Source organism: Carlito syrichta, unplaced genomic scaffold (genome assembly GCF_000164805.1).
Source record: "Carlito syrichta isolate Samal-C Ts95f unplaced genomic scaffold, Tarsius_syrichta-2.0.1 Scaffold312089, whole genome shotgun sequence".
Classification (NCBI taxonomy): domain Eukaryota; kingdom Metazoa; phylum Chordata; class Mammalia; order Primates; family Tarsiidae; genus Carlito; species Carlito syrichta.
The window spans coordinates 723,007-747,730 of record NW_007256185.1 but is presented as its reverse complement, the minus strand read 5'-3'; the positions used below and the strand labels follow the sequence as shown (position 1 = coordinate 747,730).

The 24,724-nt window shown below is 37.7% G+C and overlaps 1 protein-coding gene across 1 annotated transcript; it reads left to right on the top strand.

Annotated features, from left to right (window-relative positions):
* The first annotated feature begins 510 nt into the window (after nucleotides 1-510).
* On the top strand, nucleotides 511-21,064 carry CUNH5orf30 (chromosome unknown C5orf30 homolog). Its single transcript, XM_008069531.1, has 3 exons — nucleotides 511-572; nucleotides 6,959-7,048; nucleotides 18,579-21,064. Exon 3 carries the CDS (start codon nucleotides 18,602-18,604, stop codon nucleotides 19,223-19,225), a length of 624 nt encoding a protein of 207 aa, XP_008067722.1. The 5' UTR covers nucleotides 511-572; nucleotides 6,959-7,048; nucleotides 18,579-18,601; the 3' UTR covers nucleotides 19,226-21,064.
* The last annotated feature ends 3,660 nt before the right edge of the window (nucleotides 21,065-24,724 follow it).

Sequence of the window (24,724 nt, the reverse complement as noted above, 5' to 3'; positions counted from 1 at the left end):
GGGCGCGTCGGGCGCCCACTCGCCCCCTGGGCCGCCTCCGCGGGGCAGCGGGCCTGCGGACCCCACGGAGAAGTACCTCTCCCGCGCCTGCGGCACCTCTGGCCGCGTGCCCGCCCGCGCGCAGGGTGCGCCTGCCGGGCCCAGATAGCACCTCTGGGCCAGCCCCGGCGGCCCAATCTCGCCGGCTCTCCTCGCCCGCGCCGCCGCCCGGGTGCGAGGCCGCCCGCACCCCCCGGAGCGTCTGCGGGTGCGGCGGGGGAGCCGTGGCCCGCTGGGGCCGCGCTGGCCAGACGCGTAAGCGGCGGATGTCGTTGGGCATCGTCGCCCTCGCCCCACCTGTCGCGGGTGGACTTTGGGGCGGAGGAAAGGGGTTTCGAGGCGGGCGGCGGGCAGACCTTGAGCGACGGGCCCATTGTGAAGCTGCCAAACTCTCTCTAGTGGTGGAATCCGCACATCTCGCCAGAAAGGAGATGGCAAGGCGAAAGGAATGATGGCCCTGTCCTTTTCCCCTTGCAAGTGTTCCGCGCCCTCGGGGACTCCCTGCTTCTTCACCCACGCCAGTTTGCACCCGGGTGGGTTAGTGATTTGTGTGGAACCAGGATGTGTGTGTGTGTGTGTGGCTGTGGTGCACAGGTGAAGCCGGAGCTGGGAACTTTTTAATCATTTGAGGAGAAAGAATGGAGGCATTTTATAGTGTACTTGCTACACCTAGCCAAAAGAACAATTCTTGTACACCACTTCTGATGTTACTAGACTCTTCATTTTACATTTTTTTCTCAAAGACCCACCCTACAATTTGGGGTTGTTAGTTGCTTTATTTTCTCAAATCCTATGGTGCAGGATGGACACTGGGGAGATAGAGACCCTTTCCCAAAGTTTATTTCCCCAGTCATTTCAGAATACAGTATTGGTTATAATTACAGAAGCTTTTGGTACTTTATTAATTCCAAGCCATGGTTTATGCTTACACTGTTATGTTTAATGAATGTTTCACAGATTTCTCCGTGCTTTTATTATGTAACTGTGAATGCATTATACACGTAAAAATAAAATGAACAGGATGAAATATAATAGTTAATGAGCAGAGATCTGTTAATTTGATAAGAACCGGTGTATAGAATATGCTTTTGCCAACATTTGAGTTTATTTAATTGCACATGAGACTGTTAATAGTAACTGTTTCACTGTATATTTATTGATCTTATGTAACAGTCAATGAATTTGCTTATTGTCTCTATATTTCTGTATTTTGGAGAGCTATTTTAAAATTACTCTTAGAATTCATGTGAGAGTAATTACACTTTGTATACAGGTTTTAAATTTTTTTTGCTGATTAATAGCTGGGGCAGGGGTGGGAGGGTATGGGGGGCAGGAGGAATCAGTTCCTTTCCTCCAGAGAAAACTTTGATTTTGTCACCAGCCTATTAAAATGAGTACCTGGTTTTACCCTTTCCTGATGGTTAGCTAATTCCACCATGTACACCTGTCTTATTTTAATGATGCCTCCTAAGAAGCAAATTTCTTGTAAAGGCTCCATGTAGACCTGTAGTTCCAGTGACTTGTCAGTCATATTTGCAGTGAAACTGAGTATTTTTTCTACAAGTAGAAGGATGACTTCACATGACAAGATATTAGTAACCGGTGTTTAATTTTTACTAGCAGGAATGGAAAGAATATGAGTGCTGCACTTTCAGGGGGTGGATTGCTATTAAAAAGAACTAATATTAGAAAGAGAAACACATTTTTGTCTTACTGAACTAGTTACAGGTTGTCTTACCACATTGTCCGGGTTAATGATTTTTCTGTAAGGTCAAGGATGGTTTCAGAAAAGTCACACCCTACTTAACAACTCTTCATAAAAACTATTGATGATTTAGTTTTTACAAGTTGCAAATGGTAAAGTAAGGTTATTTGAAAGTAACCTCTAAGATGAGCATGTGGGGACTGCTAAGCATTTTGTTTTCATTGTGTGTTGTACTTTCTGTTACATTGTTTTAGTTCTGCTCAATGTTATGTTACTGGAGAGATGTTTGGCCCATCTTTTACTTGTTTCTAGATTTATCTTTGGAAGTACTAGTTACAAAATATTTACACTAGTCTGAGTAAAATTTTTAAAAATCACTTATTTTTTTCAAGCACTTTTTCATTATTGATCTCTTGAATGGCCACTCTGAGAAATACTACTTGTTTCCTTTTTTTTTTTTTTCATGTTTTGGGAGTCAGAATTAGAACTCATAACTTCTCTGCCAATTTCTTTTCCTAAAATGCATCTTGCTTTTCATAACATAATCTTCAATGTTTAGTGAGATTTGTTTACCAAAATTTGGAAGGGCTATGTGCTGGTTTTTAGATTGTAAACACCATATGATTTGTGATTGATATTGTTTGTTAAATTTTTCCTTATTGCTGTTTTATTAGTGATCTGTGCTACAGCCTGAAATTTATGGCTTTTTTTCTGTGTAGGGATTTTGTGTGGACCTAAACATTTCCATATGGAGCTTTCTATATTTTGGGGAAACCCTCTCCCTTTTGTAGGTTCCTAGTGCCATTCAAGTTTACTATTATAAATATTAGATTCAGGTAGTTCCACGTCTGTCTGTTTTCTCCTCTGGCCTGGTCTCACTTTTTTCCTCTTTGTATTTGCACCAGCCAGTCCCTGTACATATAATAAGACTCAGGATATATTGTTGAATGATTGAATGAGTAAGTGAATAACTGCATACCTAAGTGACTACACCCAAAGAAAAACTCAGATCTGTATGGGAAGCCACAATGCAATCAGAAGGGTGTTCCTTTCTTTTTCTAATTCATCACCTTTTCACTGTTATATACTACTTTTGAGTAGGATAACAACACAGACAAACAGAGATACTTTTGAGAGATCAAGGGAGGGGGGTGCTATAAATAATTATGCCAGGGCATCAACTATGAATTGAGACATAGGGTCGTCCTACTTTTTTTTTTTTTTAAAGGGCATTCTTTTTTATTTACCCTTGATAATAACTATCACCTTCCCTGAGAAATTTGACACACTTGCTGGTTAATGTTTGCAAACTTTCTGTCTGTAGAAACTTCACTTGCGTTCAATTGTGGGTGTCTTTTGCTTAGTCATCCATGGCTTTCTTACCCAGAGACCTGTGGGCAGCTCTTGGTCATGCTTAATTTTTTCAGTTTATATTGCTTACAGGATAATGTCCTGGGGTATTCTGTTTCAACTTCATATAACTGAAATCATTATATCCGATAGCCTTTGCTCTACTTAGTCTGTTTCTATACAGCATTGAGGCCATCGTCTAAGTATTTCGTGGAGGTTCTTTTCCCTCTTGCTGACTGTTTTGAGAGGTATCTATTGGTACCTTTCCAAGTCTTCACATTTAAAACATTGATCAGAATGAGTTGGGACTGTCAGAGAATTGCAGATTTTTAAGGTATTTTAAAATGTGTGTTATTTGAAAGGCACACATTTTTTTGGACTTTTGTATTACAATCCTTAAATTGATATTAATGGGAGATGGCGGTAAAACTGTTACTGTATTTTTTTTTTTTAGTTTAAATATGTCTTGCTTAGTTACCCGGACTGGAATATAGTGGCACAATTATAGCTCACTGCAGCCTCAAACTCCTGGGCTCAAGCAGTTCTACTGCTTCAACCTCCTAAGTAGCTGGGACTCTACATGCATGTGCCAACATGCTCAACTAATTTAAAAAATATTTTTAGAAGCCGAGCTCGGTGGCTCAGCCTGTAATCCCGTGCCTTTGGGAGGCTGAGATGAGTGGACTGCCTGAGCCCGCGGGTTCGAGACCCACCTGGGCAGCAAGACCTCATCTCTACAATAAATCAAAAAATTAGCCAGGCGCGGTAGTGCATGCCTGTAATTCCGGCTACTTGGAAGGCTGGGGTGGGAGGATCACCGGAGCCCAGCAGGTCGAGGCTGCGGTGGCTGGGAGCGGCCACTGCACTCCAGTCTGGGTGACAGAGTGAGACTCCAACTCAAAAAAAAAAAAAAATTTTTTTAGAAACAGGGTCTCACTGTGTATCCTAAGCTGGTCTTGAACTCCTGGCCTTAAGCAAACCTCTTACCTCAGCCTCCCTAGCCTTACTATCATTTTGTAGTAAATTTCTTTATAGGCAATCTCTTAAAGAAAATATATTCTTATACTACTAGTTGGTTTGTGGCCTTGTTCTTTTTAATTGTTCTTTTTCCTCTTTTTCACTGTCTACCTCATGGTTATCAACCTCTTCTTAGCACCTATGCAGGGAAAGCACTCAGTTACACACAAAACAGTGAGCAGAGTCAAACATGAGTAACGATTAGAGTAGAATGGAGAGTTCCTGCTACTGGGTTTCACTTTGTGTTGTTCCCTTGGACTCTGTTTGTATTCTATTTTTGGCTTGGCACTGGCATAATAGGGATAGTCAGTTACTACACTTTGTTTACTATGAAATTACCCATCATTTACTAGACTTCCACATCAGCTCTAGTGCAAGAGTTGGGTAATTGCTTTAAGGATCCCCTGCTTCCAAATCCAGATTGAAGTTCTGGTTCATTTCTTTCTTTTGTTGGTGAAAAAATGTTTGAAATTCTAAATATTTTTCCAATTCATTTAAAAGCTTGAAAAGGATATATCGCCAAACATACAAGGCAAATTATATGAAAGTCTGAATGAGATTTGTAACTTTTAAAACTATTCTTTATTTAGGATTAAGGCATTCCTATTTTTCTGATGTTCCTCCTTCTTGGTTTTCGATAGAAATTTCTAGAAGTCTAGATGAAATAATCTTATGTTGTGATAAATGTAACCTGAAAAAGTAAAGTGGAAATATGTAGCTGTATTTGGCATCCAAACATAACCAGCCAGTATTGATTAATACATTTTTTTCTGCCTTATAATTTATGATTTTAGAAAATATCTTATAAAGTCTTAGGAGAAAGAGTCTATGATTTAGAAGGATTTTGGGTAAGACTCTCCACTGTGTGCCTTAAAAATCTGAGTATTTTTCAAGTTGGAAATAACCTTGCAGATAGAAGTTAATACTTACGTCCCCCAACCATTTCACAAATGAGGCGGTAAAGCTTTTAAAGTGCTTCCCTACACATTTAAAATAGGATTCCATTTAGAGAAATTAATTAATATACATTTTTCAGGAGCATGATTATTGTGTAAAAGACTATACATGTGGTCTTATTATTGAACACAGGTCACAGAGTATAAAGACAAGTAAATGGGCTTTGGAGTCAGACCAATTAGGGTTCAGATTCCTACTATGACTCTCAAATAGTATTACTTGATGGAATACTTTAAAAAGGGCGTAATATATTTTCCTTACAGAGTAGTTAAGATTAAATTATATAAATCGTATATAGCTTTAGGCATATAGAAGATGCTAAAAAATATCAGTTTCTTTTTATTCTTCCCCATTAAAAATTCATTAACTGGCAAGTCAATGTAAACTTTATAACATTAGTATTGAGAAAATTATTTGGAATAATTATATTAAGTAAAAATTTTATTAAGTACCAATTTTTGTTACATTACAATTCACTTTACAGTAAACCAGAAGCTCCATTGATGAAGTAGAACCAGGGCTTAATGATCTAGATTTTTTAGTTCCCCAATTTGAAAATAGTTGAAGGTAAAAGAAATGAAAGGGAGAGTGTGTGTCTGTTATCTGTATCTAAACAAGTTCCAAAGGCTGAGACACATGCTAGCTTCTCGGAATGACAGTTCTTGGTGTATTAGTTCCTTCTAGTGTCTCAAACTGAGGAAGCAAATCTCTTTAATTCAGTAATTATCCATTTCCTTTGATACAACTCTTTTGTACAGTAAGGAAAGTAATAAAGCAACAGACTTGTGCTGTTTCCCTTGCTGTTTGTCTTCTGCTTGAGAAGATGTTCTGTTGCTACAGTTCAGGCTCTGTGCACCTATGTAGGTAAAATTAATCTACTGGCTCATATGAGGTTCCCCCTCCCTGTACCCTTCTGTCGTTGAACACAACAGAAAACCTAACAACCAAAGAAACTGCTACAGGTGAAAAAGGACTTTGGGACGTTTTCTTGGTCTCAACAAATTATCCCAGTTAGCTGGAGAGGTAGGAGATAAAGATAAGATTCTCATACACACGAACTTCCCAGGTAAGGGGGGGCGGGGGAGGACACAGAAGGGATGTTGGAAGCCTTGAGCAAGGTGATAACTATAAAAACATATATTTTTTAGTTATTTTCTCTCTCTTCTCTCCCTCCCCCCCCTCTCTCACTCTCTCTCGGTAACTTATTTGACCTTCTAAATCATTTGCCTCACAGCAGTCTTATGAAACATTTTTATTGTTGCTGTTTTGTGGCTAAAATGAGTCGACACTGAAAATTAATTGCACAATGATAACATTACACATCTGTAAAGAGTTTTGCAGCGTGCTAAACACGTTCACCTACCTCATTTCATTTGATCTACCTAACAACTGTATTAGGGAGAAAGGAGAGTGTTATTGTCTTCATTTTGAAGATTGCTATTTGTGCAAGGTCAGGAGGCAGAGTACTCAGCAAGGGCAGAACTAGGATCTGTTCTGTTGACTCCAGCCTTAGCATCATTTTTTTCCCCCCAGAGAATACTGCGAATTTGTTGAACACTTGAGTAGGACTGGGATGGCGAAGCCAACACTTATACCCTCAATTTTTCTTGTCTCTCTATTTTAGGCCAGTTAGCTACTCTCAGTCTTTAGGTAGAATTTAAGCAACAGAATACAGAGGAATAAACATGATACAGTATTTGAGGATTCATTTAGCTGAACAAACTCAAAATTACTTTAATTGAATTAATTATTGTGTTCTATACAACCTGTACTTGGAGTTAGAGTACCTCTTGCTAGTTTCATCCTATTTTGTAGTTAGAATTGATAGAATTGTGTTATAAGTCGTATTACTCATTAAATTAAAGGTTTATTTTTATATTTCATGTTTAGTACCTGGCGTACAACAGAAACATTATTATGCCTATGTTCCCTTGGGACTCACTGGAAATTGTACAGTGACATCTTCTGGGATTTAGTCTGGTGAGTTATATTTTGCTTTTTCTGTTTGTTAACCAGTTGAATCAACATAATACCATGATGTGTCTTAAGGACTCCGTAAACAAACAAGTGAATGTGAAATGTCAGTATACTGCAAAAAATATACTATATTTACAAAATTTTTAATGATGAGACCTGAGTTATTATTGCAATATGCTAACATTATTTTCTTTGAAATGTTTGAAATTCTTTGAGATTTTCCTTTTTAAAAATACCTGTAAGATAAAGGAGAGCGGCCGGGCTCGGTGGCTCAGCCTGTAATCCCGCGCTTTGGGAGGCCGAGGTGAGTGAATTGCCTGAGCCCACGGGTTCAAGACCCGCCTGGGCAACTTGGCGAGACCTCATCTCTACAATAAATCAAAAAAATTAGCCAGGCGTGGTAGCGTGCGCCTGTAGTTACAGTTACTTGGAAGGCCGAGGCGGAAGGATCGCCGGAGCCCAGCTGGTCAAGGCTGCGGTGGCCGGAGCGGCCACTGCACTCCAGTCTGGGCAACTGAGTGAGACTCCAACTCAAAAAAAATAAGAGAAAGGAGAGCTTATGAAATAATATTTCAAAGTGTAGTACTCAGAGTTAGTTGCTTTAGTTTGGTAAAAAATTTTAGTGAAAACTTTAATCTTCAAAGATTGATGAAATAATTTGTAAGAAAATTCTGGTTGTATCTTATTATACATAAAGAATGGCTAACAGGTGACTGAAAGGAACATCATTTTCACTTAGTCACATAGCAGTTCACTGCAATTGTGACATTCCTTTTATCACACCCTGTATTTAAACTGGTAAAAATACGCAGTGTGTGTTTTTTTTTTTTTTCCCTTGGTTGCCTTTTTTCAGTCTGTTGTCTGTGCTGACATAGTTGTCCATTTGACTCCATGGTTTTTGGAGGGGAAAAAAATTAATAATGATCTTTGTAGCTCTAGCATTTTAGTGTTTTGGTATATCATTCTCCTTGGCCAATATCTTTGTGTATCCTTGCTTTGAATTATGTAGAGAAGTCATAATGCTTGGAAAAAGTAGAATTTTATAATAAGTGATTTCTAAATTAGCAGTCAGCGGAAGAATGGCTCAAAAGAATGTGGGGGAAAAACACTTTAATTTTATGAAGTAGATAAAACCCATCAAATTTATGACAGTGCATTTTAAGACATTGAAAACATGGAAACATTACTAAAATTTTTGGTTTCGTGGAAAGAGCAAGAGGTTTGAGAACCATAGTACAAAGTACTTTTAGGGGATATTGAGTAAGAAATAATGTAGCAAGGTCATTGACTCACCCAATTGAAATAAAGCACAAAACTAGGAGCAATGAGTAGAAGCTACAGAAATATGTGTGTGTGTATGTATCTTTATCTGTGTCTGTCTGTCTGCCTCTTATTTAAGCATCAGTCGTCTCTTTGAATCCGTGGGAGATTGGTCCTAGGGTCTTCCTCAGATTCCAAAATCTGATGCTCAAGTCCCTGATATAAAATGGCATAGTATTTGCATTTATAACCCAAGCACATCTTTCTGCATACTTTTAAATCGTTGCTAGATTACTTATAATACCAAATACAATGTAAATGTTATGTAAACTGTTGTTATACTGTATTGCTTAAGGAATAATGACAAAGGAAAAAAGTCTATATATGTTCAGTACAGATGTACTTAAAAATAGATTTTCTAACTGTGGTTGGTTGAGCCTAGTAAACTCATGGATACAGAGGGCTAACTGTATATGTGTTTGTATATACAGATCTAGTTATATATGTAAATAAAATGACATTCTATTAGAGCTGTACAAGGTAAAGTGAGTCAACTTGGGAGGTAGTGAGTTACCTGTCATTGAAGGTGTTCAAACATACACTGGGCAACCATTATGATTCCTTCTGATTCTGAGATTATACAGTTAAAAAAAATTTAAATTTGTAGGATCACCTAAAACTTAGATAGATGTGACAAAGATCTCTTTTATTTTTAACATCAGCTTTATTGACATATTATGTTATACAGTAAAATTTGCCCCTTTAAGGTGTATGGTTTGGTGCATTTTGATGAATATATCCAGTTGTGTATAATGGCCACTGTAGTTGACATATGGAATATTTTAATGTCTTCCCAAAACTCTTTTGCTGCATTTGTTGTTGTTCTCTAACCTTAGCCCAGCCCTTGGCAATCACTGATTGATTTCTGGCTGAATAGTTTTGGCTTTTTCAGAATGTCATAGAAATTGAGTCATACTGTATATAGTGTTTTCTGTCTGCTTCTTTGATTTAGTGTGTTTCCAGTTTGCTCCCCTGCACTGCTGAGTGGTTTTCATTGTGTGAGTGGACCCTAGTTTGTTCGTCTCTTGATGGACATTTGAATTGTTTCCAGTTTTTGGTGATTGTAAATAATGCTGTTGTAAACATGTTCAGGTTTTTGTGTGGACATATATTTTCATTTCTCTTAAGTTAAATACTTAGAAGTGAGCGTGGCTGAGTTGTATAATGAACATTTATTCAGTTTTATAAGTAACTGCCAAACTGTTCTCCAAAGTAGCCGTACCTGACAAAGGCGCGTGTAACTAAAATAACCATGCCAAAGTGTATGCAGATGAAGGCCCTGATTCTCATTCAGCACAGATTTATTTTTATTTTACATCCAGTTTTAACACGTTTGGTTAGCAGATATTTTCAGCCCACAGTGGATTGGAAACAGTAAATTAGAAGGCCTAGAGATAGGTTGTTAGCAATTATAAGCAGCCAAAAATTATGTTCACCAACGTGACTCTACAGTAGTTGTTGATTAAAAACAGGAATTCAACAGGAATTAAATTCTTCTGTTAAGTTTTATCTGACAAGTTCCCAAACTCGCAGGCATATTAGGATCATCTGAGGATCTTTTTAAAAATTTCAGAGCCCAGACTGTCCCTGAGATCAGTTAAATCAGGGGTCCCCAACCCCTGGTATCAGTACCAGTTCATGGCCTGTTAGGAACTGGGCTGCATAGCAGGAGGTGAGTGGTGGGTGAGTGAGCAGTGAAACTTCATCTGTATTTACAGCCACCCCCCATTGCTTGCATTGCTGCCTGAGCTCTACCTTCTGTCAGGTTAGTGAAGGCATTAGATTCTCATAGGAACTCGAAGCCTATTGTAAACTGAACATGTGAGGGATTTAGGTTGTGTGCTTATAATGAGAATCCAATGTTTGATGATCTGAGGTGGTGATGCTAGCTCTGGGGAGCAGCTGCAAATGCAGATTAACATTAGCAGTGAGGTTTGACTGCACAGAGACCATAATAAATCAATTACTTGTAGACATATCAAAACCCTACCAGTGAGTGGCAAGTGAGTTGATGTACTTCACTTGAATAGCTACAGCTGGTGGCAGAATCTAACACTTATTTTAGTCCGCGCATGGCCTACCCATTATTGTATTTACCACTTCCATCCATGTCCCTTTTTTTAATGGTGAGTTGTGTAATTATTTCATTATATGTTATAATAATAATAGAATAAAGGGCACAATAAATATTATACCTTTGAATCACCTGTGGTAAAAGTGCCTTCCATGAAACTGGTCCCTCATGCCAGAAAGGTTGAAGACTGCTGAGTTAAATTAAAAATCTGAGGTGGAACACAGACATCAATATTTTTATAAGTTCCTTGGATGATTTTGGTGTGTAGCCAAGTTTGTGAGCCACATTCTAGAAGCACAGCATGATGAATAGAAGGAGCACTGGACTTGGAACCAAGAGACCTAGGTTGTAATTATGACCACTACCTACCTACATGGCTCTGGGTAAGCGTCTGTTTTTATGGCTTCAGTACCCTCTTCTCTGTTATCAGAAGCAGCGCTTCCAAGTGGTGGACTCCAAGATGATTCTGGCATTAAAACTAGATAACTCTAGATATCACCAGACTGAGTACTAGTCATGCTAGGGAGACCTCATTTTCCCTAAGCGTGGCTCTGTTCTGAATAGTTTGTTTCAGGTACCTTTTGAGAAGAATTTTGTTAACATGATGACATTTTTGTTCTGTGTATTTAAGATGGTTGGTTATGTTCCTGTTTTCTCTTATATGGTATTGCTATATGGTGCTTAAAAAAAAAAAGTTAAAACATATGGAGCAATGTTTTGATTACTGGGAATGAATTTTTTTTGTAACTCTTATTTTTAAAAATTCTCAGAATGCAATATGAAAAAGAATTCTTTGTGTAGCAGTTGTGAAACTTACCAGCTATTTTCAGAGCTTATCTCAGGAGCTAAGGCATTTAGGTTATATTTTCAGAATGTTGCTCTTTGTGCCAAATAGATAGGAAGCTTGGCCTCTTGGAGAATGTTCAAAGCTATGCAGATTCTATACAGATCTAGTCTCTTGACTGCTCATCTGGGTGCACTGGGTTTTGCTCAAGTATGTTGTGGTTTGAACCTGTTTGTTATTGTCTTAAGCAGAATACTCATGTTGGGTGTTGCATGCCGAACCCAATGCTTTTAAAGTGTACACTGTGTATATATTTCTAATATGTACGAGGGGGATCCAAAAAAACCCAGAATTATTTTTTAGAGGGTAGGCCTCTTGTAGTACCTACAGACTTCCCCCACTAGGTAAGTGTTCTGTGAACCCATCCGCATCAGTGTACCAGGTAGTATTGCTGTGAGAGGCTTCAGTGAATTTTTTTTTTTTTTTGGAGATTCTTTCAATGTATTTGCCCATTTCATGATGGATGATTTACAAGTGCACCTGTCCACACCTCACTGAATGTTGAATGGTTTTTGACTAAAAACGGCATGACCTTTGTGCCCTACCTTTGCTATTTACCTGATCTCACCCCAAGTGACTTTTTTTTTGTTTCCCCTCTGAAAAAAATCCTCAAAGAGAAACGTTATGCCAATGTGCAAGAAGTAAAACGAAAAACGGCAGAAGCACTGAAAGCTAAAAGACATCAAAATTGATGAGTTCAGAAACTTTTGAGCAGTGGAAAAATCATCATGATAGGTGTATTGCATTAAATGGAGACTACTTTGAAGGTGACTGAAGTCTAAACATATAAGAAAAAATACACAATTTTTAAATAAATAAATTCCTGTTTTTTGGACTACCCCCTCAAATGGATGTTATCTTCCCTTTTTTGAAGGAAAATTGGCATTTAGTTTGTAAATTTCTTTAAAGGAATGTGTAAGTGTTTTAAGTAAAAATAATATCAGAATTTGAGGTCAAAGAATGGACAGCATGCCCTTTTCATTTATCTTTTCCCTTTTGTAAAAGTCAAACACGTTATCTTTTGGACATCTCATTTTCCTTTCTTCTTTGGTAATTCCTATTTATAAACAGTAAAAGGAGAAATAGACACCCTTCTGGTGAATGTATAGATTGTACTCTTTGAAAGTATTTATATTAATTTTTAATTACATAAAGTAATAAATACACTCTCCATGTAAAAAATGAAAACATTCTATATAAGGCTTTGTGACTGTTGTAAAAATTTTAAAAACACATGTTTCTTGACTCAGCAATTCTACTTCTGAAATGTCTTTCGGAAATATTTGTGTGTGTGTGTGTGTGTGTGTGTGTACTTACATGTTTTTATTACAGATATTTGTGTTTGTGTGTACTTACATGTTTTTATTACAGATTGTGTGTGTGTGTGTGTGTGTGTGTGTGTGTGTGTGTGTGTACGTACATGTTTTTATTGTAGGAAGCAGTGATCATCCACGCTCAGCATTTGTAAATACACAGGAAAAGGAAGGAGACACCAAGACATGAATAGGCAATCTTCTAGATGTGCCTTGCATTGGTAGGAGGTGAAGAGTAATTTTGCTATTTACAGTATATTATTACAAATTGTTTGGATTGGATGACTTTTAGTTTGCATGTTTGCTTTCATAGGATTCAAAAACAATAAAAAGAAAAGTAATCACTGGAGCAGGTTACTGGGGGGAAGGAAAAGTGTGGGAAGTATCTGGAAGGGAGATGTGTTTATAAAAAATGTTCATAGACTCTAAGAACTCTTTGGGATATCCTGTACAGGTTAAAGAACTTAGCAAGTAGGGTGGAGCCCCAGTCCTAAGGCTTAGAAAATAAATCTTGTTTCTTGGGAATGTGTCACTGACTCACACACCCTGTAGCATAGGGCTGGCTGTGGGCAGTATCTAGAGGATCTTGGTAAGAAATCACCTTCTCATCTTTGGGGTAGCTTCACTTTTCTTTCTCTACATGAGAATTACACCCACACTTTGCCAGATTCCTCCTGTTATCTATGGCAGAGAAGAACAAAGGTGTTTTCAGAGAAGACAGTGGTGCGGGGTGGGGGGGGGGGCAAGCCCAAACAATATCTAAGCTGGGTGGAATGAGCCTAGCAATAGAATTTCATGTCATTTGACATCTCAGCTAAAACTTAGGGAGTTGGAATTTTTTTTTAATGGGCATGTTATCATATGTAAATAAACACATGTATAGGAATATTAATGAAACAATTAATTTTTGAGTTTCTTAGTTGAAATACAGATATTAAGATGCGGTGTTTCTCAAAAGTAATTTCTTTGTAGAGCAGTTGTGAAACTTATCAGCTATTTCCAAAGCTGGTCTAAGGAGCTGAGGACATTTAGGTTATATTTTCAAAATATTGGTATTTGTGGGCAAAGTTTAGGGTTGGCTTCTTAGGGAATGTCTAAAGCTGGGCAGATTCTGTACAGGTTACAGTCTTTTGAATGTTCTTCTCCAGGTACTCCTACATGTGTGTTGTGGTTTGGACCAATTTGCTTTAGTTTCAGCCAAAATTCACAATTGCATGCTGTACCCAGTGCTTTTGAAAGGTGCACTGTGTACATTTTTCTAGAATTAGTGTTACCTTTATCTAGTGTCATCTAGTTGGATTCTCGTAAATTTCAACGGAATATAGTTGCGCCTGTAGACATTGCCAAGTCTTTCATGTTTTACAAATGCATAGTGTCATTGTTACTGGTTGGATTGTGAGGGAATTCCATATTGAAGACTCTCAGGTGTCAATTAAAAAATTATATTTGTTTCTGGTACTTGTTTAAGAAACAGTGGCTCAGCCTGTAATCCCGCACCTTTGGGAGGCTGAGGTGAGTGGATTGCCTGAGCCTGAGGGTTCAAGACCCGCGTGGGCAACTTGGCGAGACCTCATCTCTACAATAAATCAAAAACTAGCCGGGCGTGGTAGTGCATGCCTGTAGTTCCAGCTACTTGGAAGGCTGAGGCGGAAGGATCGCCAGAGCCCAGCAGGTCGAGGCCGCGGTCTGGGCAATGAGTGAACTCCAATCTGGGCAACAGAGTGAAACTCCAACTCAAAAAAAAAAAGAAACTGCAAGTTGACTTTGCCATTCTTGTTTCATTTTCTGTTCTAGACTCTTCCCACAGAAATTTTGCTGCTTCTATAGTTATAACATTAATGTTTTTTCATTTTCTGTTTCTAGTCGTTATTTTTACTTAAAGTTTATATGAAAGGCATTAACAAAAGCAAGCAGGCTATCTTTCATCTGATTTTTAGTGGTCAAGCATTGGACCTGATTTTCTTTCTCTTTTTCTTTTTTTGAGTCTCATTCTGTCGCCTAAGTTGGAGTATAGTGGCATGCTCATGACTACCACAGCCTCTACCTGCAGAGCTCAGGCAATCCTTCCACCTCAGCCTTCCAAGTAGCTGGAACTACAGGCGCGTGCCACCATGCCCAGCTAGTTTTTTGATTTATTGTAGAGATGAGGTCTTGTCAATTTGTCCTGGTTGGTCTCGAACCCCTGGGCTCAAGCAACCTCTCGCCTCCGCTTCCCAAAATGCTGGAATTACTGGTGTGAACCACAGTGCCCAGCCTGGACCTGATTTCTTGATTCAGTTTATTTTTACTGATGCAGTGAGGGTAGTGCCTGTTGCAAATACCCACAGTAATACTTATGAGAGGGCTTTTACTTGTTTATCTTGGCAGTCTGCTTTTTGGATACAAGGCTTATTTGAGATTATGGAGCAAAATGTTGAGACATAAATAGGCTTTAAAAATAACAAGTCCATAAGCAGTTTTTTCCTGGTAAAATCTGAAGACTATACTACTAAACACAGATAATTTCCAGTTGTAGTTGCTGTAGCTGTTTCTTGATGAATGGCTTTTAATAAGAAATTCTGTTTTGTAAAATATTGGACATCTGTATGTCAACATATGTTGCCTTTGAGAACATTCAATCTTTTCTGACTTCAGTGTCATCTTTTTTTGTAGAATTCTGGAATGAAAAGGTATCTTAGACTACTACTTCTTCAGATGGGACAGAACTTCTAAAGAGCTTCTGCCTGTTTATAAAATAACCTGCTCTCAGGATCTTACCCAAGTATTTAAATCCAGTCAGAAAATTCTCAGGAACATTGTAGCATACAAAATTTTCTTTTCTGTCAAATTGAAGAATGAGAGGAATGCTACTTAGTCAGCATTCCACCTAACTTGAAAGGATCCTTTAAAAAAAAAAAGAAAACAGTTTACAAAATTCTCGGTTCTACCATGCATGTTGCTACATGAATATCAAGACCTGAAGTTATTCTTGTACATTCAGCAGTACGCTGCAGAGACCAGCCAACCACCCAAAGAGCTGTTAATTTTGAGAATACACTGTTTGTACTTTGATGCAAAAGTACCGATATTTGATAGCCTATAAGTGCAAACAGTTTTCCAGCTCTTAGAATTGCTCATGAGAAATTCAGAAGCTGTATATATATATACTATTTAAAATGAATCTTTTCATATTCTAGTGCAGTGAGACTTTCATTCAGAAATTTAACCTAGAATATTAACCTGTTTTGCATTAGCCTTAGTTGCTGTGTTAAATATTTATGTTAGAAGATTTTAGAAATGCTTATTTCTTTAACTTTCTCATGAGGTCATGTTTTCTACAGTGTTATCTACCTGGAAAATACGGTAGGTTTCGTTCACTAGACTCCTTGGTTGAAGTGTCTGGAGCTCTTAAACCACATCTGTGTCTTCTACTTAACAATCAAGGTTAAATCACCAGATAGACACTGAAGATCCTATTTGCATAGTTCTGCCTGAGCCAGGTACAGTTTTTTAAATGATGTTATTGGCTGTTGGAAGCTTAACTGATGTTAGTTACTCATCTAACAATAGTATCTGTTTCATATCAAATCAAATTTTGACCTTTATATATCGCTTCGCCTATTTTATTTATTTTTCTGACTTTTCCAGGTGCTTTTTTTCTAGCTTATATGTTATTTCTGCCTATTTTTCCTAACTGTTGGATCTTGCCATCTTTCATCTTCAACTCCAAAAGATTCTTAGGATTTCTGATGGTTTGCCTGGATCCACCAGAGTTGGCTTAGTATCAAACTTTTGATGATCCTGTTGACCCCAGAAGCCTATACCCACTTCTTTTTACTGCAACTTTGTACACTATTAGCTTACTTAACAATTTTTTTCTCACAGAAAAAAATATGAATTTCAGCCTCGTCTGTATGAATTATTTCCCAATTCAGAATGAGTGGGGTGTGAATTCATGGATTTAAAAATTCTTGTAATATATCAAATGAGAATGCAGTTGGGTTATCGAGTGTAAGATTTGGAAGAGATCTAGACCACAGTCTCACTTTTAAGCACATGTATTGCTTGAGTCATCACCTTGATAACTCTCTTTGTGTATCTGTGTGTATGTGTGCGTGTGTGTGTGTCTGTCTGTCTGTGTCTGTCATGTGTGTGTCTGTCAGTTCCTCCATGGCCCTGGTTATTTCTTGCCTCATTGACCCTCTTTCTCCTTGCCTTTCAGAATGAAGTATCAGAGAAACACTTCCTATCTATAGCTGCTAGTCAGGTTGTGTAGGTTGGATGTCTTTTATATGTCCTCTTGTGTTCTTTCTGGGCTGCAGAATTAATAAGGAAGGAAGGATTAATTTGTCATTTGGCCTTGGACAAACATTTGCTTGTTTAGCAAAAATGTGGTGAGGCTTCATAGCGCTCTCTAAAGTTTTTTAATTGAGAAATCTTACTATATGCATACGAAAGTAGCTAGTAGTCACCTACTATTCTGATCCTATCAATGGAGAAATAACTGACACAATCAAATATAAATTTATTTTTATGTTAAAAAGTATAATAAAGCTCATTACTTTAAGTCTGAAAGGGTTGAGGGACTAGGGTAGCTTGGTTAAGTAAAAATAAATAAGGTTTAAAATAAATAAATGATAGGTAATAATATATTGATCCCTTCTGGAATTCACTTTATCTCTGGAATCACTACAAATGTTCGTTTCCAGTGGGGACTGTAGTTGGGACAGGTTGACAACTGGTAACTTCACAGTCTTCTAAGGAAAGTAGAGCATTCAAGTGATAGAATAAGGTTCTGGATTCTTTTTAAGCTTTCTACTTGCTTGGATTTTAATAAATACCTAAATTTTAGGAAATACTAAGGAAATCACTGTTTTATAAAAGAATTCATAAGAATTATATAACAAATTTTTCATCTTAAACTCCATTGACATTAGTTTGATTAACTATCTGAGATACTTAAAACTGTGTTATCTACTTCCAACTGAAGATCAAGGAGAAATAAAGTTTCTCAGACATGACCTTGTCACTGTTTCCCTTAGACTTTATTTTTTAAAATTTGCTTTATCCACAACTTTCTAGGCACCTTGCCATTATTTGCAGTACTTCTTGTTTTCTAAACTGTGTAATGTGATAATTTTGAGGAACAATTTTAGTATCATTGTGAATTGTTCTGCTATTTATGAAACTATTAAAAAGTATGATGTCTTAGGTATTACAAAAGAAAAATTGTTAACTCAATGGTATATTTTATGATAAAATAGTCAAGTAAAATGACATCTGATATTTTATTTATTTTTAATATTGAAAATTACATAATGCATTGCATTTAGGATTGACTTTTAAACTGCAGAATGATTTCTTTAATTCATTGGGAATATGGAAGGAGGAGCATTTACAGGGTTTGGGGAAACATTTCCTTAAGATTTCTCCATATCTTAAAAATATTTTTTTGGTTCTAAATTGGATTATTTGCAGAAATTTACCAGATCAATTTTATTATGTATTCTTTAAAAACAACTGAAAATAATTACAAGTGTCAAGAGCTGGACACATATTTTAAATTAAATAATGGAAAAAGTTTACTTTCATGCCAGAAATATTTTGTGGCTTCTTGTGAATCTGTGTATGATTGCTTTTATTTGCTTAATGTTGAGCTCTGTATTTGATTTGCTTAATTTTGCATTAAGGACTAAACCTTATGTGGCTGGATGGAGTGTTGCACTCAGAGAAATATTGTTTTCTGTTTGCTTCTTCATCTGACCCTTTTCATAGTACTTCACACTTACACTTAACCTGCCTTTGCATTCTTGAAGGCAGAGAGGTAGTGTCCATTTCACACCTGCTCTGAAACGTTTAATAGACAGATGAAAATCTGTCAGCGGTACATCAGCTGTCTCCCAGGCGAGTGTTATTTCATGCTCCCTGAGCCTTCTGGAAGGTCCAGCTTGGCCCAAGTTTCTGTGCACTGTACTCTTCTAATCTGAGTCTGTTTGCTTTTAGGATTGTGCAGACTGGTGCCTAAAATGGAAGTCGATATTAATGGAGAGTCTAGAAGTACCCTGAGCACCCTGCCCTTCCCCGGGGCCGAGGCCAACTCTCCGGGAAAGGCAGAGGCAGAGAAGCCCCGCTGCTCCAGCACACCCTGCTCCCCAATGCGCAGGACTGTGTCAGGCTACCAGATCCTGCACATGGACTCTAACTATTTGGTTGGCTTCACAACTGGTGAAGAACTCCTGAAGTTAGCTCAGAAGTGCACAGGAGGTGAAGAGAGCAAGGGAGAAAGTGTGCCTTCCTTGCGCTCCAAACAGCTGGATGCAGGACTTGTCCGTTCCTCTCGTTTGTACAAAACCAGAAGTAGGTACTACCAGCCATATGAGATTCCAGCTGTCAATGGCAGGCGGCGAAGGCGGATGCCCAGCTCAGGAGACAAGTGCACTAAATCTTTACCTTATGAACCTTATAAGGCCCTCCATGGGCCTCTGCCTCTTTGTCTTCTTAAAGGTAAGAGGGCTCACTCCAAATCTCTGGACTACCTCAATCTAGATAAAATGAACATCAAGGAGCCAGCTGATACAGAAGTGCTACAGTACCAGCTTCAGCACCTAACCCTCCGAGGGGACCGTGTGTTTGCTAGGAATAATACATGAGTGACTTGCAGAGAGTTTAAACCAGTTTAGGTCAGCCTATGCTTGGCTAGAAAAAAACCCACTGCTGTACTCTGTACATGACTCTTTACATCATAGATGGTTATATCAGCTAAGTGTTCCTGGAACATAAAATTATTTGGATCAAATTTTGAATACAGGAATGAAATCACAGATAGTTGGGGGGGATATCATTCTAGAGCACGCAATTGCAAAGAAAACAGAATGTTGACCGTTCGTTTGTATAGCTTTTTAGCTAGGAAAAAAAGGCTTTGGTACAGTAATTTCATCTTTATGATTCTAACGCTCAAATTGGGAATGTTATCTGCTTGGTTGTTGCTGACTTGGTATGATTCATTAGAAATTTATATCTTAAGTGCTGAAGTACTTCTTGAATCTCTGTATTTTACTATAAAATGTATGTAATGATTTGTTTTATGAAATTTAGAACTTGAACATTGCTGAATTGGACCACTTTTTATTTTTAAATATTGAGTTTAAATATTTTATAACTGGTTTTGCACTGAAAAAATTAACATTTCAGATTGACAAGAGAATAATCTTTCTTTACTTGCCTCAATAATATTATTGAGCAATGAATTTTTTATTTCCGCATGGAAAGTTATTGATCTCTATGGCTGTAAAATATTTCTTTATAGCGTTATTAAAGTGTGTCTTAATAAAATTAAATTTGGGATACAAAGTATTTATTTTACAATGGGTTGGGGGGGAAGCTTTTCCAGAAAGTTTCCAATAAGAAGTTTTCATAAGTTGAAAAAACGTCTCCTTTCTGCTTATTTTCTAATTTAAAATTCATCCGGAACTTTAAAATGGAAAGGATTCTTTTAATTGTGGATTGTAGGCATAATACTGTTTGCATCTGATTTTCTGTAAGTGAAGGTAACTTTAATAGAGGATCTCATGATTTCTACTATCGAATGTTTAAACTAAGTATGAAGTGATACCATTCAGCATGCATCGGGTCAGTCCAGTTTTAGTTCTCTGTGCAACACAAGCACTCACTGAAATTCCAGTTTCTAGGATTAGTGTAGGAGCCTAAAGTGCTTCTACAGTTTTAATGGGTTAATCCTGGATTACTTAACAATTTATGTCAATTGCACTGGTTTAATTTGTTGCTAAAGGAATAATGCCCTGGCTTTAGTAACAAATACAGCTCAACTATCCTTGGATATATTTTGAAGAAAGAAAACATGTATGTAACTTACCTTTTGTAAATGTTTCTTTTTTTCCTTTTTTGACTCTTGAAGGTGCAATTTATTGCTGAATTGGCATTTCTGGCAGCATAGAACTACTTACTTTAAGTTTTATTTTGGGGGCTGTGAGTTTCTTAGGTGTTAGCAATCTTGCTTATAAAATAAGAACACCTTATAATTAATGAGTGGGTCATTCCTGGTGCAATTGTGATTTTTCTTCAGCTACAATGAATGGCAAACTCTATTTAGAGCAGAGTAAGTATTAGAAAAGCCTAGGAACTCTTCATCAATGTTTATTATGCTTTCATTAAGGCAAACCATGTGAAAGAGCCATGGGGAAGTTGGCCCATATCTTAACTGAGTTGATCAGATTTCTTGGTGGGCTGGAAATTTTGAGCTGTTGTATATTTTAAAGTAAATTGCACCTTTGTAACATATTGTATTGACGAATGATCACTAAGGTTAACTATATCTATACAGTCATTAGTTTGACAAGAAATAGAATCCTGTCAGATGCCAAAGAGTTGGGATTTTTACGTTTAATGATTAAACACCATTATTTATTGATGATTTACCCTGTGGAACTGTATTATTTCTAACTATGAAATAAAAGGGTGATGTCAACACACATTGTTATGTGGTGCTTTAAACTAGGTCCACCGTCAAAGTCTAGTTACTGTTCAAGAATTCCACCAAAGCACTTATTTTGAGGCCCTATTTTTGTTAAACAAAAGAATTTATTTCTGATGCTCATTGGCATTTTAAGATAAAGGGTATATTTATGGCAGTGATATGTCTATTCAGTCTATTAGGAAACACAACTGTTTATTTGCGAGGTCTATCCTGTCCATGTGCCTACATTTCTTGAGCTAAATAAAAATACATAACTTTTTTTGTTTTGTTTTGTTTTTACTTAAAGACAGGTAAAGTTCTATGGCAAAAATGAAGGGATTAATAGTATGAGATATGGCATAGTTACTATTTTCTGATTAGTAAAGATAATAATTTTAAATTTGGTTTCCTAGAAAGTAAGTTCCAAAATTCAGTCAGTAGTTTTCAAAATGTGTTTGCAGAGCCTCTTCATTAGGTCAGCCTTACTTTCTCTGCACCCTGTGGAAAAGTGCTCTTATGATGGGTCGTAACCTATTTTAAAATAAAAAGGATAAGCTGGATCTCTTTTAGTTGGAAAAAAAGTCCCTTTTAACGTGGTTTCTATTTTTGAATTCTTTTTTCCCCAGTTTTTTATTCAGTTTCATATTCCATACAAAACAGGGCACACTTTGGCCTGATGGTGTTATCTTATAGTGCTTGCCCTCAAACATTGCACCACCATACAACTGTCTTTTTTTTTTTTTTTTCCTAAAGTACCAAGTATTAGAGGCTCAGATGGTGCATGAAGTTACAGTAGAATTTTATTCTTTGCCTCAATCTGAGGTGCACTTCCTTTGTGCCTCTGACTTCCATTGGCTGCATTTTCACCTCTGGATGCAGGCTCCTGTAGTCAGCAGTCACAGAAGAGAAGACTCTGGATGGATTTTGGGATGGATTAGCATGTAGGTCTGTTCAGAACCCCCAGTTCTTCTGGACTCCAGCTCAGCTGGGCTGCTATTTGAGCCCACTGAGTCCTGACCATTGTTCTTTATGGTCATTGTTCTTCATGGGCCATTAGCCCATGGTGTCTTTTTCCATCCTTGAAATGATTGTTAAAATGATTTCAATGTTTGGGGTTTGGGAAGCTTTTTGAAGTTTCTGAGTTAACTTTTAAAGGCAAATTGGTCTTACAGAAAAGTATTTTTTAAAATCTTGAGAAGAGCAAACTGTTCTTACTGATTTTTGTCATGTAAACTTACTTTTGTCTCAAAAAAGGCTTTTATTCTATTATAACCATTGAACTTTTCTTAAAGAAAACTTTTAAATGACCCTCGTCTAAGTAGTTTGTTCTCATTCAGAGAAAGAAGGAGGAGAGACTGTCACAGTTCATAAAAGGCATAAATGCTCTAGAAGAGTTGGGGTAGAGAGGAAGGATGTGCATCAGTGTAATGCAGAGAAGACAGCAAGTATTAAGTAAAATTGCCCTGTTTTTTTTTAAGAAAAGATCTCACTCTGTCACCCGGGCTGGAGTGCAGTGGCATGATCACAGTTCACACCACAACCTCATTCTGGGTCCAGGTGCTCGTTCTGCCTCAGCCTCCTGAGTAACTGGGACTACAGGTGTGCCACCACACCTGACAAATTTTTCAATTTTCTTTTGTAGAGACGAGGCCTTGCTGTGTTGCCTAGGCTGGTCTCATGCTCCCTGGGCTCAAGCAATCTTCCCACCTTGGTCTCCCACAAAGTACAGGGATTACAGAGCCACCACACCCTGCCAAACTTGCCTTTTTAAACAATATAATTTGATTAGGGAAATGGAAATTGATGAGGAAGAGTGCCTTGGAACTATAATAAGTGTGATTATAAAGCTAGAAGTGGAGGCTGTCAGCATGTAATGATGCACTTCACTTTGTAATGTACTTCCTTAGATAAGAATTATGAAATGGACTTCTTTGATATTTTATATTAGAAAAAAACTAAGGGTTTTTCTGGCTGAGAAAATAAATTAAGGGTTTTTTTCTGACTGAGAAGGCTAGAAATAAATCAAAAGAAGAATGAGTTTGGTTTGTTGTTTTGGCTTTGCTGAGCCCCAAGGACACTTTTTTATTCTAGCTCAGAGAGATGTTGAATTTGTATTTTTGCCACTGTGAAATGACTTTGTGCAAGGTTTTATTAAATGGTTTCAGAGAAAAAATCTGAAACCAAATCTGGATGTTGTCACTCTTGATCTTGGGGTTGTGTTTGATGTGCAGATTTATGAGAGAGCACAGGACGAGAAAAGGGAACTCAGCCTCAGCCTCCACTGGATTGGAAGAGAGTAGCTGCATAGTCAGTGGAATCCTTAAGTGATCCTGACAGGTCACTTCTGGAAGGAACTTTGATGGTTTTGCTTTTGTGGAAAAGCTGGTGGCACTTTCAAAGTTCCTTTTGAATGCTTTCAAGAAAGCATGCTTACTGTGATCCAGCAGAAAGAGAAAAGAACGCTGGATTCATGATACTGACCTTTAGTTTGATTCACCTGGACTTCTTCACTAGACTTTTATGTACACATGAAATATATATTTGGAAGACCTTGAATCCTTTATCCCTGACTTATTGCTTCAGTCAGGGAAAGGAACTTATGCAGTAAGAAGTTTTTGAAATTAATGAAATTCAGATTTTTGGCAAAGTGATTGGAGCTGGGTTGGTGAATACTGGACATACCTACCACTATACTCCTCACCTATGCATGCGGCAGACATCACTAATCCATCAGAGTAGTCTTTCTTAAGCTAGCTCTTTAGGCACCTGCTATTGAATTGGTCGGCATCACACAAGAGATGAAGCTCGTTTGCCTACCACATCCCCATACTTTTGTCAGTGGATTATAGTGTGAATTGAAAAATGGTTTGAACGTATTTGAGTAGACCATTTTAGATCAGTCTTCTAACCAGAGAACAGAGAAGAATGGCCCTACACTGTCACCCACAAAGCATCTACTGAGCACATGCAGACATTCTGGGGCAGAAGGGTTTAAGAGAGTTTTCATTTTCAAGTACATGCCTATTATTGGGGTAGGGAGAAGATAGCGTAAGACGCATGACAAGTGAATGTCTTATAGAATAAATAACAATTTAAGAGAGGGAAACTTAAAGCCTATGGAGCCAAAATCTGAGAAAGAACAGTCTTGCTCCACTTTTTTCTCAGCCTAGCTGACTTATTGGATGTGCTCACTTATACTGCTAATGTGTGTAAGAGTTAAAATGTAACGATATTTTTCTCAGAAGTGCCTTTGTTAGGGAAATCTGGAGAGATGAAAAATATAGAGAAGGCAAAATTTTAGCAAAATAATTGAATCTGAGAAGCACTGGCCTGCCAACAATGTTCAGTTCTTATCTTCACCTATCCTTGACAGTCCACTGAGAAGACCTGACCCACTTCCTAGAAGAGAAGAATTAAGGTGGGGTGGGTGAGTAACTGAAGCATTGGAGCTTACAGTCAGAGGAGGCAAAAGCTGTGAGGGAGTAAATAATACATGGATATTTTAGTGATTGTTTTTCCCTCTGCACTGCCCTTCCCTTTATTCTGGAGCAGGGTGGGATGCAGGTGGCATAGGAACGTTTATTTGATTATTTATTGTCTGAAACATATTTTAAAATGTGTATTCTTGATACAATTTTATGAGAAAATATAAGAAATAAATTATATGGAAAGTGTT